The following is an 18,855-nucleotide window of genomic DNA, read 5'->3' as shown; positions in this document are numbered from 1 at the left end:
AAACTCCTCACTTAGCTGTCCGTGCTCACACAGCACTGAGATCGATGGCTCCTCCTTACGTGTTGCGTCACAGGACACGTGACTTTTGTCCCTAGACTCTCAAACCCCCTGTGGCTTTGTTTTCTAGATACATAAAAAAAAATGGTGGCATGGTGTTGCTAAGGTTTCAACTGCCTTGGGATTTTTTTTTTATAATGCAGCACTTTGAATCCAAAACCTTTTAATTTTTGGGCATGTCCGCCTATATGATATTATGTTCCCTCCTGCCCACTTCTCCTAAAGCAATTGGTGGAAGCACCTGGGATATGTGAGGCTATTCTGGCGGGTATCATTTTAATAGCACTTTTGTAATTTGCCTTGATAATTGTGGTGTTTATATATGATTTAGAGGTGTTTAATGTCAGTTTTTTTAAAAGGAACCACAACTTTCTTAATTAAATATCTTTCGGATAATTTTTAAGAAATAAAGCGGAGTTCCACTCAAAAGTGGAATTTCTGCTTATCTGTCCCCCCCCCCCCCCTCCATTGCCACATGTGGCATCTTTCGGGTTTGTTTTTGACAGGTATGGTTCCCAACTTCTGGGGGATCCAGCCGCAGCCCGGTCTTCTGGGAAGTTGGCCCCCTACTCCATCCTCTGCCGCCGGACTAATTAGAAAGCACTTTGCGCATGCACAGTAGGGAACCGGCTTATTATTTATTTTTAATATACATATTTTGGGTAAAAAAAAAAATCCCAAATAAGTGGATATTGATTGGTTTGCACAAAAGTTGGTGTCTACAAACTATGGGATATATTTATGGATTTTTTTTTATTATTTACTAGTAATGGTGGCCATCAGAGACCTTTATAGTGGGACTGCAATATTGCAGAAGACAAATCGGAAGCCTAACTAACACTTACGATTTTTTTTTTTTTTTTTTTAAACGAGTGACACCAATACAGTGATCAGTGCTAAAAATATGCACTGTCACTGTACTATTGACACTGGCAGGGAAGGTGATCAAGGGGTTAAATGTGTAGCTAACACTAAGGAAGAAAGGCACATTGCTGCTGTCAGAGGAGAGCCATGTGTTACCTACACAGTACTCTTTGGTAATGTCTGGAGCCGACACCCACTGATTGGTTAGTTCTGCAGCCAATCGCAAAACTGCCAGGGTGGCGGGGGCACACTCCCTACCCCGGCGCACAGGGTATATCTACCGTGGGCAGACTGCAGGCGGTTAAAACTGACAGGTTCTATCCAAAACAAAAAAACAAGTCTTTAGTTACACTTTAAGGTAATAGTGGTGCACTTTTGCAACAAGGCAGTCAAGTACTGTCTGTGAAACCTTTTTTATTTTCACTAATCATTATACTTTCAGTACTGCTTTGACCTTAGAAGTAGGGAGGTAGGCTCAAAAGTTTACCCCGGGAACTTGCAGTAACTGTTGGTGAAAATGGATAGATATCACTCCGCCTTATACTGCAGCTGAAACTAGAGAAGAGGCTTTGGCTGATGCAGCTGCTTGCTCAGTCCACGACTGCTTTCTCCCTCTGGCTGGTGCCTGCTCAGATGAAAATAACAAAAGTACTCACACTGTGTTTGACGCCAATTTAAAAGTGATCCTCAAATGTGTAAATTTCTGTTTACTGATTGTTCCCAAAGTTATTTAACTTTTCTTTCCCTGGCAGGCAGACCCTGTGATGATTTTAAATGATGACAACACAATTGTGATTATTTCCAATCGGCTGGTGGATGGTACAGGACCCGTGTTGGAACAGGGTATGGTAGTGGGACAGCTGATGCTGGCTGATGCCCTTATTGTTGGCAATTGCAATAATCAGGTGAGGAATTTTTTTTGGACATTCATTGAAATGTAAGCTTGAGAAACTTGAATGCTGTTTTTCTTCTAATAGGTACCCATTTTAAGGCTCTTTTGAAATGCTATATTTATATTTGATAGTATGGTATAGAGTGCAGCTAAGTGGTTAGCACTTTGTAGCAATACTAGGATTGTCGGTTCGATTTCCAACCAAAACACTACCTGCATGGAGTTTGCATGTTCTCTCTGTGTGTAAGAAAGGATATGCAATAGAACAGTTTTATTTTAGTAAAATGAGTGTACTGTCTGCTACATACTCGATTGTGGCACAGTCATTAAAGTATATGTTCCTTTATGCTCCTCCCACTGTTGATGCAATCTGACCACACCCACAGTGTTGGCATGGCGCCGCTATATTGTCACATACCATTTTTCTTTATCGTACATCACAGGACACAGAGCCTAGCAATTACTAAGTGGGTTATATTCCACCTTCAGGTGCTGGACACTGGTGTAATCAATTAGACAGGAAGTTTCCTCCCTATATAAACCCTCCCATACTGGGAGCACCTCGAGATCCATCCAAAGTGCCTTGGGCCATAGTGGATGATACCTGGGGCCTCGTATCCGAAGCACAAGGTTTTTGCCTGTAATGCCTCTCTTCGGAGGGCTGGATCCCGGGGGCTTAGGGCTTTGGTCAGACCCAATACCAAAAGTTTTCTGGCAGTGTGCGATACAGGTCCAAGGGTGGGGTGATCCTGACCATGGACCCCGGTACCTGAAGGTCTGTTGACATAGCTCGCGGTGATGGGTGAAGATTGGGTCAGTCTGTGCTCAGCAGTATCCTGCAGCGGGGATAAGGTAAGTGAAGACAATCCTAGGTAAATACGTTTTAAGGATGGTCTTCCATGAGTAGCTGCATGTCTTATCTGTTTTCCGCCACTAGAGGTAGTAAAGAGACATACCTGGTATGGTATGGTGGCGCGCTTTTGTAGGCGGGGGGACGTTGTGGTTGCCGCTGGCGCACACTCACGTGCTCGCCGGCTCATGGTGCAGACGCAGGGCGGGCCTTTCAAAAAAGCCCAGATGTCAGAGCTCTGTAAAGCCAGAGGGACACAGCAGCTTGGGGCACGTAAACACCTTGTGTGTGTTGGATACAGACTTACCTAAGACGCTTACTCAGCATCTAGCTGTGCAGATTAGCAGGCATTGTTTTTTGCTTGACTAAGTTCAGCTGTTGATGCACCTGTGTTAAGTTCCTCTGCTTTTAGCTTAGGACTTTCATCTACCTGTAGAAAAGGTTCAGGGGTAGGAATATAAAAGGGCACCAGGATATCGCCACCTGAATCTGTTGGCCCTTATCATGCTTGCATGATACCATCCTCCCCTGTAGAGACTTGAGGCAGCCCACAGATTGAGCCATCAGCCCTGTCAGGCATTGCAGCCTCCCCCAACTTTGCAGCCACTCGCATATGTCTGTTTGGAATTTTTTTGCATTGCATTTGTTGGTCAAAAGAGGTTAACTGCTATATTCGCAGCATCCTCACAAGAAGCAGAAACCAGGGTGTGCCCCTTTCCCTGCTCTAAATCCTCAAACAAAAAGATTAAAAGACCTGAGGATTAGGGTTCACTGTCAGAGGACAGGGAACAGGTGCAGCCTAACGAGGAGGAGCTATCAGAAACCTCACAAGTTCTGGAGTTGCAGCTGCAGTCTTTTTCAGAGATTCATACTGCATATAACTTCCCTCAGCCTAGACGGCCAAAGCCTCTGTCTCCTCCTTGGGGTTTAATAAATAAATACAACTATTCCTATAGGTTGCTAGAAAAACCTCCACAGGGTCCTCATCCTGGTGCTGGCTTCAGGCTAACCTAACGCACAACTGTGGGATGCACAGTTGCTGGTGCACATTGCTAACGCACAACAGCTATATCGCATGATTGCAGAAACGCACGTCTGCAGAGGATAACTTCCTCTTTTCCAGTCCACATGTGTGCATAAAATACATGAGTTTGGAATGTTCAAAATGCATGTGAGGTAAAAACAAATAACAGAACATGTTTATTGTTGATCACATAACGATATATGTTTCTGTCTGTATGGGTTTGCATGTTTTTTACATAGTCGCATGAGGATGCTTGGTCACATTAACCACTTAATCACCACCTCATAGCCGAAATACGGCTACAAGGTGGTTCCTTAACTCTGGGAGGACGTCCTCCCAGAATCGCGCTCCCGCGCGCCCCTTGGGGCGCGCACACGGGAGTGTCCGGGTCCAGAGGACCCGGCGCATCACGGATCGCGGTAAATTGCCGCTGATAGCGGCCGTTTACCACGTGACCGTTCCGTCAAATGACGAAGCGATCACATTTGATGACGCCGGTTCCTCCCTCCTCTCTCTGTACTGATCGGTACAGTGTGAGAGGGGGGAGCGCGGGTGTCAGCAGCGATGTGGCTGGATCTGTGACTATTGCAGTCACAGATCCATCCATCCCTGCTCAGCCATCCCTGCAACCCCCGCCCCAATACTCTGCTATACACTCTGCAATACCCCCTGCAATACACTCTGCAATACCCCCTGTGCTAATACTCTGCAATACCCCCTGCGCCAGTACTCTGCAATACCCCCTGCGCCAATACTCTGCAATACCCCCTGCGCCGATACTCTGCAATACCCCCTGCGCCGATACTCTGCAATACCCCCTGCGCCGATACTCTGCAATACCCCCTGCGCCGATACTCTGCAATACCCTCGCACCAATACTCTGCAATACCCCCGCACAATACTCTGCAATACCCCCGCACCAATACTCTGCAATACCCCAGCACCAATACTCTGCAAAACCCCAGCACCAATACTCTGCAAAACCCCAGCACCAATACTCTGCAATACCCCTGCACAATACTCTGCAATACCCCCGCACCAATACTCTGCAATACCCCCGCACCAATACTCTGCAATACCCCAGCACCAATACTCTGCAATACCCCAGCACCAATACTCTGCAATACCCCAGCACCAATACTCTGCAATACCCCAGCACCAATACTCTGCAATACCCCAGCACCAATACTCTGCAATACCCCTGCACAATACTCTGCAATACCCCTGCACAATACTCTGCAATACCCCCGCACCAATACTCTGCAATACCCCCGCACCAATACCCGGAAAATACTCTAGGAAAAAAATGCGGTTTAACCACTTCCTGCCTGCCGGCCGTCATATGACGTCCTTGACTTTGTGCAGGGATATCTGAATGATATCCTCTTTTTCAGTCGGCGATTCCCTACACCGTAAGAATGATCATGGCGGCTGTTCCACCTCTTGATTGTTCTTACGGGAGGCAAAAGGGGACATCCCCCCTCCCTTCTCCCTCCGGTGCTTCTTCCGACTCACCGCTACGATCGAAGCCAGGATTGTTTTTTTTTTTTTTTCAGACTTCCCAGCGTAGAGGTGAGATGTGGGGTCTTATTGACCCTATATCTCACTGTAAAGAGGACCTGTCATGCTATATTCCTATTACAAGGGATGTTTACATTCCTTGTAATAGGAATAAAAGTGATCAAAACATTTATTTTTGGGAAAAAACGTGTCAAACTAAAATAAATAAAGTAAAATGAACAATAAAAAAATAAAATAAAATTTAAAGCACCCCTGTTCCCGTGTGCTCGTATACAGAAGCGACCGCACTCGTAAGTCCCACCCACATATGAAAACGGTGTTCAAACCACACATGTGAGGTATCGCTGCGAACGTTAGAGCGAGAGCAATAATTGTGGCCCTAGACCTCTTCTCCAACTAAAAAGACGTAACCAGTAAAAATATTTAAAGCATCACCTATGGGGATTTTTAAGTAGCGAGGTTTGGCGCCATTCCACAAGCGTGTGCAATTTTGAAGGGTGACATGTTGGGTATCTATTGACTCAGCGGAACTTCATCTTTCATATTATGCAAAAACATTGGGCTAACTTTAATGGTTTTTCTTTTTTTTAAATGCATAAAACCGTTTTATTTCCCAAAAAAACGTGTTCGAAAAATTGCTGCGAAAATACAGTGCACGATAAAATGTTGCAACAACCGCCATTGTATTCTCTAGGATCTTTACTAAAAAAGCATATATAATGTTTTGGGGTTTTATGTAATTTTCTAGCAAATAAATGATGATTTTTCCATGTAGGAGAGGAATGTCAGAATTGGTCTGGGTGTTCCACAACGCCTGATGGTGCTCCCTGCATGTTGGGCCTCTCTATGTGGCCACGCTGTGTAAAAGTCTCGCACATGTGGTATCGCCATACTCGGGAGGAATAGCAGAATGTGTTTTGGGGTGTAATTTGTGGTATGCATATGCTGTGTGTGAGAAATAACCTGCTAATATGAACATTTTGTGAAAAAATATAAATAAAATCTTGATATTGCAAAGAATTGTGGGAAAAAATTACAACTTCAAAAAACTCACCATGCCTCTGTCTAAATACATTGGAATGTCTTCTTTCCAAAAAGGGGTCATTTGGGGGGTATTTGTACTTTTCTGGCATTTTAGGGTCTCAAGAAACGAGAGAGGCTGTCAGTACTTCAAGTGTGATCAAATTGATCAATTTTCAGTAATTGGTATCATGGCTTGTAGACCCTATAACTTTCACCCAGACTAAATAATAACCATTTTTTTGTACCAAAGATATGTAGTAGTATACATTTTAGGCCAAATTTATGAAGAAAAATTTATTTTTTTACAAAATTTTCGTTCTTTTTTCATTTATAGCGAAAAAAATAAAAACCGCAGAGGTGATCAAATACCACCAAAAGAAAGCTCTATTTGTGGGGAAAAAAAGGACTAAAATTTCATTTGGTTACAGTGTTGTATGACTGAGTTATTGTCATTCAAAATGTGAGAGCACCGAAAGCTGAAAATTGTTCTGGTCATTAAGGGGGTTTACGTGCCTGGTGGTCAAGTGGTTAAAGTGCTTAAGTCGCACGGAGAGGTTTATTTGCACAGAAATGCCTAAAATTGCATAAAAATGCTTGATTGCATAAAGATGCTGGATCACACAAGGTTGCCTAATCACACAAGTCCTTGATTACCCAAGGATATTAGGTCACACAGAGAAGCTTGTTTTCACAGAAATGCTTACAATCTCATAAAGATGCTTGATTGCATAAAGATGCTGAATCACACAAGGTTGCCTGATCACACGAGTCCTTGATTACCCAAGGATATTCGGTCACACAGAGAGGCTTGTTTTCACAGAAATGCCTAAAATCGCATAAAGTTGCTAGATCTCAAAAGATTGCCTGATCACCCGATCCTTTGAATAACCAAGGATATTAGGTCACACAGAGAGGCTTGTTTTCACAGAAATGCCTAAAATCACATAAAAATGCTTGATTGCATAAAGATGCTGTATAGCACAGGGGTGCTTGATCACCCAAGGATACTTGATCACATAGAGAGGCTTGTTTTCACAGAAATGCCTAAAGTTGCATTAAAATGCTTGATTGCATAAAGATGCTGGATCACACAGGGGTGCTTGATCACACAAGAGTCCTTGGTCACACAAGGGTACTGCTTAAAATGCATAAGATGTTTGATCACATGAAAAATGCGGAATCGCATAAGAATGCATGATTGCTTAAAGTTGCATGTTTGCCTAGATTTTGCATGGTTGCTTAATGAGGCATGATCATTTAAGTTTCCTTAATTATACAGGATTCCTTGTGTTTACATAGCAATATGTGTCTGTATGGGTACATGTTGCGCAATGTTGCATAAGACGTTCATAACGCATGCTTGCTTGCAAGATGCTCGTTCCATAGCACACATGCTATATGTATGCGTGTATACAGCGCACCCTTTTTAATGTTTTGCCTTAAACGTATTTATATGAATTCATGCTTCCATGAACACACGCTTCCATAGAGGCATATGGCTTTAACACTTGCCACATACACATATGGGGATCTATTTGCATATGTGTTTATTTACATGAGACTTCAGAGATTGTCAGCGTTTCTCAGGGTTACAGCACTGTCTCCAGTTGATGGTCTTGCACCTTGGGTTAGCCACTGTACCCAGGTTAACAGGTAGCTAGGACCCGCCTCTAGCAGGTCTAAAGGCCCAGGGTATAGCAGTAATGGCATACCGAGGCAAACGTCGGCTGATGGATCAGTCAGTAGCATGGCTGGACCTAAGGGTGTCCAGCATGGTCAAGTATGTGAAACTCCTGGGTTAGGATCCCAGTCTAAAGGTACATTATTTTGTTTGGTAAGAAGTAGGGATGAGCTTTGTGTTCGATTCGAACGTATGTTCTACTCGAACATTGTCTGTTCGTACGTTCGACGAATTTCGAACAAAACTGGTCGTTCACGCCAAATTCGAGTGACGCGCAACGGCCCATAATTTACTGCGGCATTGCGCGCTGATGATTGGTCAAGCATGCACCATGACCCTGCATGCTTGGCCAATCACAGCGCGCAAAAAAACGAAGAACCATAATTGGCCAAAGCCATGTGTTTAAGTTTCCCGGGCCGAATTGAAAGTGAAAGTGTTTTTTTGTGAAATCGAGCGCCGTACGCCGCAAGTAGGAATAAACCTCCGGGAGGTTTATTTGCATACTGCGCATGCGTGCGGGGCAATTACGTCCTTTCACACACGCCGTCTCACTACGCCGGGAAAATCTTGGTAAATACTAGGGATGAGCCGAACATACCCGCGTTCGGTTCGCACCAGAACGTTCGAACGGACCGACCGTTCGCGCGAACATTTAGAACCCCATTGAAGTCTATGGGACTCGAACGTTCGAATTCAAAAGTGCTAATTTTAAAGCCCAATATTCAAGTTATTGTTGGAAAACGTCTTTGAGAACCCGGGTCTTGCCCCAGGGAAAATGTATCAATGGAAAAAAAAACTTTGAAAAACTGTATTTTTTTCTGGAGCAGCGATTTTAATGATGCTTAAAGTGAAAAAAAAATTCCTTTAAATATCGTACCTGCTGGGTGTCTATAGTAGTGGCACGTGTTTAGAAATGTCCCTGCACAACATGAGATTACTATAAGAAAAAAGTAATTTAATACTGCTTGCGGCTTTAATGTAATGTTTGGTCCCTGCAATATGGATAACAAACATTGAAAAAAAATAGCATGAGTTTCCCCGCCACCACTCCCTCCAGGTCATTACAAGACCCAGTGCCTGACCTCCCTGGGGCCCTAAGCAAAATGACATGGCACATTAAAAATGAGAAGCAGGGGGCCCTGACGACAGTGACATATCACATTAAAGAAAGTTGAGAAGCAAGGGGAGGGGGTGTTCTGCTGTCGGAAATGACTCAGCCAGCGAGTTTAGAAGCGGGGTGAGGGGGCGAAAATGACTTCACCAGGTGGGCCTCTAGTAATTTGGGGGGCCCTTTGCAGCTTTGCGTGGCCCTAAGCGACTTGCATAGTGAGCCTATAGGGAGGATCGGCCCTGACAAGACCCTTTGGCCCTATATACTTTGAACAGCAGTATACAGGCGGTGCAAACAAGACAAGGACTGTAGGTTTGTTAAGTAGAATCTGAACCATGTCATACTTTGCTGGTGCATATTGCACAATTTCCTAAAGAGCCCCTTAACAAACTACATGACACTTGTGCCTGGTGATGAGGCCATTGATGTTCCAGTGGTGGCTTGTGAGCCTGTGGCCATACAGGCTTGGCCCCCCAAAGCGCACGTGCTGTGTGGCAACAATATGTCGATTATTTTAGGGTTTTTTTTTTTTTTTTTGGGGGAAAGAAAAATTCTAGAAAAAAGGGGGGTTGCCATCCGGGGCCCCCTTTGAACAAATTCTGTGAAGAACTCCTGTTCTCTGAAGGCCTCCATTATTTCTGCAAGTCAAAATTTTGCAAAAAAAATGTCAGTCAAGCCTTAGCTTTCTCCCCATATCTAACCCACAAACTCATCCACTGATCATAAAGTCCAAAAATCAAGTTTCGTATCGTCGTACTGCACGAATGTTTTCCCAACGTTTTCTACCGACTGCGAACGACGTTCTCACTCATGCAATATCCCTTTATACACTGCAGTAAGAGCAACTGCGTTCATGGGCAAATAAACAGCACACGTGCAGTAAGAGCGACTGCGTTTATGGGCAAAAACACAGCAAACGTGCAGTAAGAGCGACTGCGTTTATGGCCAAAAACACAGCAAACGTGCACTAACAGCAACTGCGTTTATGGGCAAAACGTGCAGTACGAGCGACTGCCTTTATGGGCTAAACCGCACACGTGCAGTAAGATCGACTGCGTTTATGTGTAAATAAATAGCACACGTGCAGTAACAGCAACTGCGTGTATGTGCAATTAAATAGCACACGTCCACTAACACTGAGTATTATGTTTAGGTGTAAACTAAACACAATGCAGGCAATACAACACTTTAGAGCACTGCATCTAGCACAATCTACTGCCTAACAATAGGAATAGCTGATCTAGCTAAGCTATACAGTGTATAAATATATGTACAACGCTAGGATGTATATATATCCTCTACACACTGTAAATTTAACTAAACTGACTAGCCTGCCTGCTCTATCTATCTATCTAGTAGAAAAGACACTGTGGGGCTGATTTACTATTATCACTGCGCTGCGCTGGTTCATGGCTTAATTAGTACTCCAGGTGAAGCCTTAATTAGGCGCATGAACCAGCGTAGCAGCCGGCGCATTGCAAGTAATATGTAAAGCCGCCGCGAAACTCCCTATAGAAGTCTATGGGAGAAATCAAAAGTGTTCATTTTAAAGGCTAATATGCAAGTTTTGTCCTAAAAAGTGTTTGGGGACCTGCCCCAGGGGACATGTATGAATGCTTTTTTTTTTTAAAAAGGCATTTTTTTCGGGAGCAGTGAATTTAATAATGCTTAAAGTAAAACAATAAAAGTGAATTATTCCTTTAAATTTCGTACCTAGGGGGGGGGGGGTGCAAAGTCAGCATGTGAAATAGTGCATTGCACAAAATGACATTCTGAAAGAAAAAAAGGCATTTAAAATTCACTCGCGGCAATAATGAATTGTCGGCTCCCAGCAATTCTGACAGGATTCATTCATAAAAAATAAAAAAAATAGCGTGCGGGTTCCCCCAAATTCAATTACCAGGCCCTTCAGGTTGGGTATGGATATTAAGGGGAACCCCGCCATAAAAAAATGACGTGGGGGGTCCCCCCAAGTATTCATACCAGGCCCTTCAGGTCTGGTGTGGATTTTAAGGGGAACTCCACCCCAAATAAAAAAAAAATGGCGTGGAGTCCCCCCAAAAATCCACACCAGACCCTTATCCGAGCACGTTAACCAGTCCGGCCGCAGAAAAGAGGGGGTGACAGTGCAGGCCCCCCCCTCTCCTGAACCATACCAGGCCACATGCCTGGTGGTTGTGGGGGTCTGCGGGCGGGGGGCTTATCAGAATCTGGTATCAAAGGGGACCCCCAGATCCTGGCTCCCCCTGTGTGAAATGGTAATGGGGTACATTGTACCTCTACCATTTCACCAAAAAAAAGTGTCAAAGGTGTTAAAAATGACAGTAGCCGGTTTTTGACAATTCTTTTATTAATATCTTCTTTCCGCGCTTCTTCTTCTTCTTTCATTCGGGTTTCTTCCTCCATCTTCCTCTGCTTCTTTCTTGGGTCTTCTCGTCCGCATCTTGCCCGGCGTCTTCTCCCATCTTCTTCTCCTTCCGTCAGCCTTCTCGTCCACATCTTCTTTTTCTTCCGCAGCGCTTGAAATTGAATTCCCCGCAGTGTGCCGCTCCTGGGACCCCACCCTCCTCTGACGCCACAAGTAAACTCATTAGAAAGTCATGTGCGGCAGAGGGGGGCGGGGTCACATGAGCAGCACACGGCGGGGAATTCAATTTCAAGCGCATCGTCCGGAGAAGAAGAAGCCGTTCAAGATGCGGACGAGCTTCCATTTGAATTCCCCGCCGTGTGACGCTCATGTGACCCCGCCCCCCTCTGACGCACAACCACACGCGGACTTTTATATGAGTTTACCTGTGGCGTCAGAGGGGGGCGGGGTCACATGAGCAGCACACGGCGGGGACTTCAATTTCAAGCGTTGCGTCGAAAACAAAACAAAGAAGAAGAAGATGCCGGACGAGAAGGCCGACGGAAGGAGAAGAAGATGGAAGAAGACACCGGTCAAGATGTGGACGACAAGTCCCAAGAAAGAAGCAGAGGAAGATGGAGGAAGAAACCCAAATGAAAGAAGAAAAGAAGAAGAAGCACGGAAAGAAGATATTAATAAAGGAATTGTCAAAAACCGGCTACTGTCATTTTTTACATTTTTGTCACTTTTTTGGGTGAAATGGTAGAGGTACAATGTACCCCATTACCATTTCACACAGGGGGGGGTGCGGGATCTGGGGGTCCCCTTTGTTAAAGGGATCTTCCAAATTCTGATAAGCCCCCCGCCCGCAGACCCCCACAACCACCGGGCAAGGGTTGTGGGGATGAGACCCTTGTCCCCATCAACATGGGGACATCCTCCTCATGTTGAGGGCATGTGGCCTGGTACGGTTCATGAGAGGGGGGGGCGCACTCTGCCCCCCCTCTTTTCTGCGGCCGACCAGGTTAACATGCTCAGATAAGGGTCTGGTGTGGATTTTTGGGGGGACTCCACGCCATTTTTTTTTAAATTTGTGGTGGAGTTTCCCTTAAAATCCATACCAGACCTGAAGGGCCTGGTATGGTTACTTGTGGGAACCCCATGTCATTTTTGTTTTTGGACGGCGGGGTTCCCCTTAATATCCATACCAGACCTGAAGGGCCTGGTAATTGAATTTGGGGGGACCCCTACGTTTTTTTTTGTTTGTTTTAATGAGTAATGACTGTATTCTTCATAGCCATGAGTACTTTTAAATTACTTTTTTTTTCACTTCAGAAATGACATGCGCTTCACAGGCATGTTATACCCCCCTGTATGAAATTTAAAGGAATATTTCACTTTTATTGTTTCACTTTAACCACTTTCATACCGCGCCTATTCTGGCACTTCTCTCCTTCATGTAAAAATTATGTTTTGTTCCTGGGAAATTACTCAGGACCCCCAAACATTATATATATTTTTTTAGCAGATACCCTAGGGAATAAAGTGGCGGTCATTTTTTATTTTATTTCCAACGGTATTTGCGCAATAATTTTTTCTAACGCCTTTTTTTTGGGGGCAAAAAAAAAAACGGTTTCATGATTTAAAAAATAACAAAGCAGTAAAGTTAGCCCAATTTTTAGGGATAATGTGAAAGATGATGTTACACCGAGTAAATAGATACCTAACTTGTCACGCTTTAATATTGCGCACACTCATGGAATGGCGACAAACTTCGGGACTTAAAAATCTCCATAGGCGATGCTTGATTTTATTTTAGAGGTTACCAGTTCAGAGTTACAGAGGAGTTCTAGGGCTAGAATTATTGCTCTCACTCTAACGCACGCGTCAATACCTCACATGTGTGGTTTGAACGATGTTTACATATGTGGGCGGGACTTACATGCGTGTTCGCTTCTGAGTGCGAGCTACTAGGGACAGGGGCGTTTTAATTTTTTTTTTTTTTTTACGTAATATTTATCTTTTTGCACTTTTTTGTCCCTTTTTTTTTGGATCACTTTTATTCCTATTACAAGGAATGTAAACATCCCTTGTAAATAGGACTAGTGTGTGACAGGTCCTCAATAAAACCCCACATCTATCCTCCAGGCTGGAAAGCATGAGATCGAAAAAAAAACCACTGATCTCATCCTTTCAGCCGCGATCATGTTCGTTCAGCACAATGGTGTAGTGGATAGTATTTTCACCTAGCAGCAAAAAGGGTTGCTGGTTCGAATCTCGCCCGTGACACCATCTGCCTGGAGTTTGCATGTTCTCCCTGTGCCTGCGTGGGTTTCCTCCCACTATATAAAAACATACTGTAAATCGGATCCTGTCTAAATAAGCCCTAATATGCAGTAGTATATTTAGGTTTTGTGCTGCCCTAGGCCTAACTAAATTTCTGAACCTCCGAATAGAAAAATGACTCACCCTTCCTGTCAAGGCCACACCCTGTTTTTTTAGGACATGCCCAGAAATTTCTAGGGACACACACACACACACTAGTTCTGGGGGAGAGGGGGGGCACTGGATTCCCTTAATTTGCATAGTTTTTCTCTCACTTCCTGTTTGGCTATGGGGCAGGAAGTGAAGGCAAATCTCCCCAATTGGACAGGGATGGTACAAAATAAACTGACAGGGGCTATAACCCTCCTCCATCCAAAATGAAAGAAAAAAAGTGTTGATAATAGTTCTACTTTAAGCACAAATGTCTGATAATTTTATTGAGAGCACTAAAAAAATATAACCATGCCAATAGGCCAGGATACAGCATTGCTAATATGTATGAATGTGTGTGTTAGGGCCCCCCACAAACACCACCCAATGTTAAATACAAAATTATTAATTTGCAAATAATTATCATCTGCTAATTTTTTGGGGATGTCTGCACCCCTGATAGTGACAACATTTGTGAGGTGTCTTCACCCTTTCTAATCCTGTCACATAGCCAAACAGGAAGTGAGGGTAAAACCTTACTAATATCTTTTCTTGGACACAGAGATCAATCTAAATAGTTTCCCATTATATAAATTGCACTCTAGCATTTTGCTGTGTACACCCCAAATTATTAGGGATCTTGGACTTTGGGGTCCATTTACTAAAGGCAAATCCACTTTGCACTACAAGTGGACAAGCAAGGACGAAAACAAAAAAACGTTGCTTCTACAGGATTGAATGTTAAAACCATCAGTGCTTTCCCTTCTGATTTTCAGCGACTACGCTTGTACTGCAGAGTTGCTTTGCCTTTACTAAATCCCAAACTAAATAATCATTTGGGGTGTACACAGCAGTGCTGGAGTGCAATTTGCTTAATGGGGAAACAAGTTAGATTGACCTGTGTCCCCAAGAAAAGACATTGGTAGGGTTTTAACCTCACTTCCTGTTCAGCTGTGTGACAGGAAGTGAAGCCAATTTTAAGAAAAGGGACACAAAGCTCAACACAAAAAAAACACAAGCAGGGGTTCTAACACTCACTTGGCTTCCTTCAAACACCCACAATTAGAATAGGATTGCCTTGCGCCAGATTTAAGCAGTGTTGTAAATCAGCACTTCAAGCCTGTCCGCCAAACCCCCCCCCAACAGGCCATGTTTGCAGGTTTTCCTTCATCTTGCACATGTGCTTTAAAAGACAGTCTGGACAGCAATTCTTGATAAGATAAATCCACAAAACATGTCCTGTCGGGGATACTTGAGGACCACTGCAGTAAAAAGGAACAAATACTTACCGCTCTGTCTTTTTCATTTTCTGGTGAATAAACATGGAAGCAAACATTTCATGAGTACACACCAGGAAAAAGAGTTTACAGACAAAAATCACACCCGATTGTTTAGGCCAAAACTATTTCAGCTGCAGCTGTCAAAATCTGTAGCATGAAAAAGTAACAAAAAACAAACAAACTTCAAAATTTGAAAGTAATTTTATTGATCAACAAAACAAGGAAATCAAAACAAAAACAAACAAAAAAAATTAAACATAAAAACACAAACAAACATAAATATAAAAACTAAAAATATACATTTGAGACAGTAAACAGCATATGGTTTATGCTTTGCAAATAACAGGATAGACCCACAGACAGGATTGAAACATTAGTCAAAACATCTTGAGAAAAATGTATCAAAATAATGCACCATAGACAAATAAATCAAAGTGAACATCATTAAAAAAATATACATTGCCAAAACCTTGCTCAATAACATCTGTTTAGCAAAGACATTCTTGCCAGCCGTCCCCCCCTATGTCGCCTATGGAGATTTTAAAGTCCTGAAGTTTGGCGCCATTCCATGAGTGTGTGCAATATTAAAGCGTGACAAGTTAGGTTTCTATTTACTCGGTGTAACATCATCTTTCACATTATCACAAGAAATTGGGCCAACTTGACTGTTTTGTTATTTTTTAACCACTTGAGCCCCAGACCATATTGCTGGTCAATGACTGGGCCAGTTTTTGCGATTCGGCACTGCGTCAGTTATAGAACTGACAATTGCGCGGTCGTGCGACGTGGCTCCCAAACTAAATTGGCAACCTTTTTTTTCCCACAAAGAGAGCTTTCTTTTGTTGGTATTTGATCACCTCTGCAGTTTTTTTTGGCGCTATAAACAAAAATAGAGTGACAATTTTAAAAAATAAAGAATATTTTTGACTTTTTGCTATAATAAATATCCCCAAAAATATATATATAAAAAAAAATTTCCTCAGTTTAGGCCGATACGTATTCTTCTACATCTTTTTGGTTCCAAAAAATCGCAATAAGCGTTTGGTTTGCGCAAAAGTTATAGCGTCTACAAAATAGGGGTTATTTTTATGGCATTTTTATTAATATTTTTTTTTACTATTAATGGCGGCGATCAGTGATTTTTATCGGTACTGCAACGTTTTGGCGGGCACATCGGACACATTTTTGGGACCATTGGCATTTTTATAGCGATCAGTGCTATAAAAATGCATTGCTTACTATAAAAATACCACTGGCAGGGAAGGGGTTAACACTAGGGGCGAGGGAGGGGTTAATTATGTTCCCTGGGTGTGTTCTAACTGAAGGTGGGTGGGACTGACATGGGTAAATGACAGATCGCTGTTCATGAAGGGAACGGTGAGCATGAACTCCAGACCAAATTGGTTCCAGCTCCTCCCACTTTGATCATTCTACTTCCTGCTGGAGCAGTGAGAAGACCTGTTTCCTGAGTTCCAGAGATCCAGCCTCCAGCCCCTGGCCCCGGAAGAGGGGTGGGATGGCCTCCATCAGCCCAGGGGAAGGACCTGCATCTGGCCTCCGGAGGAACCAGCAGCACCTGCCCTCCTCCAGTCAGACCACCATCAGCAGGGATGACCGCCTCTTCCTGGGAACCCAAGAGGGACTGTCGGATTGGACCGCCATCCAGCTAGGTGAGACAGAGGCCAGAGCCAGGAAGAGGCGTGATAGGATCAAGTCCCTGCTGATTAAGATATCTCAGGCCTGCGTGGACAAAATGTCATCTCTCGCAGGCCTGAGGAGCAAGAGGGACAGATGCTCCAGTAACAAGAGGTCGGAGTACAGGGGGCCATCAACACCCTGAGGCTAGAGGTGAAGGAGATATGGGGGTATTTGGAAGTTTTTTTTGAGCGTGGGACTGGAGAGGTGAGCTTCCTAGAGGAGCTCGGGAAGACCCTCCAGCAGGCAAGCAAGGAAGGAAGCAAGGCGGTGAGGAGGAGCGGGCGGTCAGGGTCCCAACCCTCCCAGAAGCTGGGGAAGCCATAGGAGCCTGGGACTAGTGTGGAGGGTGGGGCCCCTCCCGGAGGACAGTGCTGCGTATGATTTTATCCGTCAGCTGGAGGGGTCCCAGGGGGGCATCCCCCCAGAGTCAAGTGTGCGGGTAGAGTCCCAGGGGGCGGGTGAGGTTGCTGAGGGGTCTGGGTGGCCTGGCAGAGTTTGATGGGGGATGTACCCCCCTCTGCCATGGCCCCCGGGGGAGTGGCCTAGTGTGAGGCCAAAGGTGGGTGGTCAGGGTGGGTACAACACCACCGGCAGGAATGGGCCCCCCCCACTTCTGGGGGTGCTGTGGGGGGTGCCACTTCCGGAGAATGTCTTTCAGGGATCTCTGGAGGCCAACCTGTTGTCTGCCCTAAAGGGGGCCGCTCGTGCCCCTCTGGACCACCTGTACAGCCGGTTTGGCGCCCAGAATTTCCACGCCCCCCCTGCTGACCAGGAGAGGACGCAGGGGTCAGCGTGGACGAGGGGTACATGTGGTCCAGAGAGGAGGCGTAGGAATGTTGTCCAGCTTTGGCACTAGGGTCAAGACCCCGCCCGAGGTGAGGTGGTGGGCCTGGAACTCTTCTTGGGTTTTGAGGTGGGTGACCTTTTTGCTGTCATCCAACACACAGGAGTTTGGTATTAGTTTTGTCACTCTCATGTGTATGGAACACTTCATCACCAACTTTGGGTTGGTGAGGGGCATTGACCCTTGGAAGAGGTACAGGCTTGTGCCCATCTCCAGGCAGGAGGAGGTAAAGAACATCACCATCCTGGTGAGGAATGAGTCGCTCCCTTCGGAGGACATTGCCACCTGGCTCGGGAGGTACGGCCAGTTGCAGACCCCCCTGAGGAAGAACCTTGACGAGCGCGGGGTCTGGACTGGGTTGACCAGGATCTGGCTCAAGAGGGAGGGCAACCGTGTTGTCCACCTCCCTGGCAGCACCTTTCTTGGCAGAGACCGGATCCTGGCCTTCTACCCAGGACAACCCAGTCGTTGCTTCAAGTGTGGCAGCCTGACCCACATGAGCTCGGACTGCACGGTGGTCAGATGTGGCCGGTGCCACGAATTTGGCCACCTGTCCGAGTCATGTGGGAAGGTATGCTGCAACTTGTGTGGTGAGATGGGGCAACCGTTTAGCAGGTGCCCCAAAGCATATCAGGGTTCTTCCTCAGGGGGGGACCTCCCGGCCGGGAGTGGCCGAAGCTCCCCCGGCGAGTGGTGGCTGGGGGGTGGGAATCCTGGAGCCCCTAGTGCTGCCCCGTAGGGACCAACAGGCCCATTGCCTCAAATATGGCAGAGCAGGCGTGGGCGAGGGGCTCCCCCCCCGGGGGACGCAGGCTCGGTTGGTCAGGAGGCTCCCGATCCTCCGGAAGGCAGAGCCGGTGGGGAGGAGTCGGGGATGCCTAGGGGTCCCGAGGCTGAGGCCCCTCCTTTTGTTGCAGGGCCGATTCCCATCCCCCTTCCCCCTCCCCCTCCTCGCCATTGCCCCCCCTCCACCTGTTCCATCTGCCTCCTCGTGCAACCCCCCCTCATCTTCCCCCCCATCCCGCCCCTCGTCTTTCCCGTCCCCCCTCCCCCTTCTTCTCCCAAGTCTAGTCCCCTTCCTGTCCCCTCCCCTGTCTCTGGCCCCCCTCCTGCTTCTCCCATCCCCCCCTTCTAGACCCAGGGTCTCCTCTGGCCTTGTGGCCATGGAGACGGAGGCTGCTCGGGCCT

General features: G+C 45.6%; 1 protein-coding gene across 2 annotated transcripts in view; it reads left to right on the top strand.

The window, feature by feature from the left end:
* Positions 1 to 18,855, top strand: part of SCAI (suppressor of cancer cell invasion) — a 1,073,481-nt gene that overhangs the window by 442,256 nt on the left and 612,370 nt on the right. For both annotated transcript variants that reach the window (XM_040324877.1, XM_040324876.1), the window contains exon 8: positions 1,674 to 1,826. In XM_040324877.1, the coding sequence (XP_040180811.1) occupies positions 1,674 to 1,826 (153 nt within the window). The remainder of the gene's footprint in view (positions 1 to 1,673; positions 1,827 to 18,855) is intronic.

The sequence above is a fragment of the Rana temporaria genome, chromosome 9 (genome assembly GCF_905171775.1).
Source record: "Rana temporaria chromosome 9, aRanTem1.1, whole genome shotgun sequence".
Lineage (NCBI taxonomy): Eukaryota > Metazoa > Chordata > Amphibia > Anura > Ranidae > Rana > Rana temporaria.
This window is presented reverse-complemented; position numbering and strand designations above follow the sequence as displayed.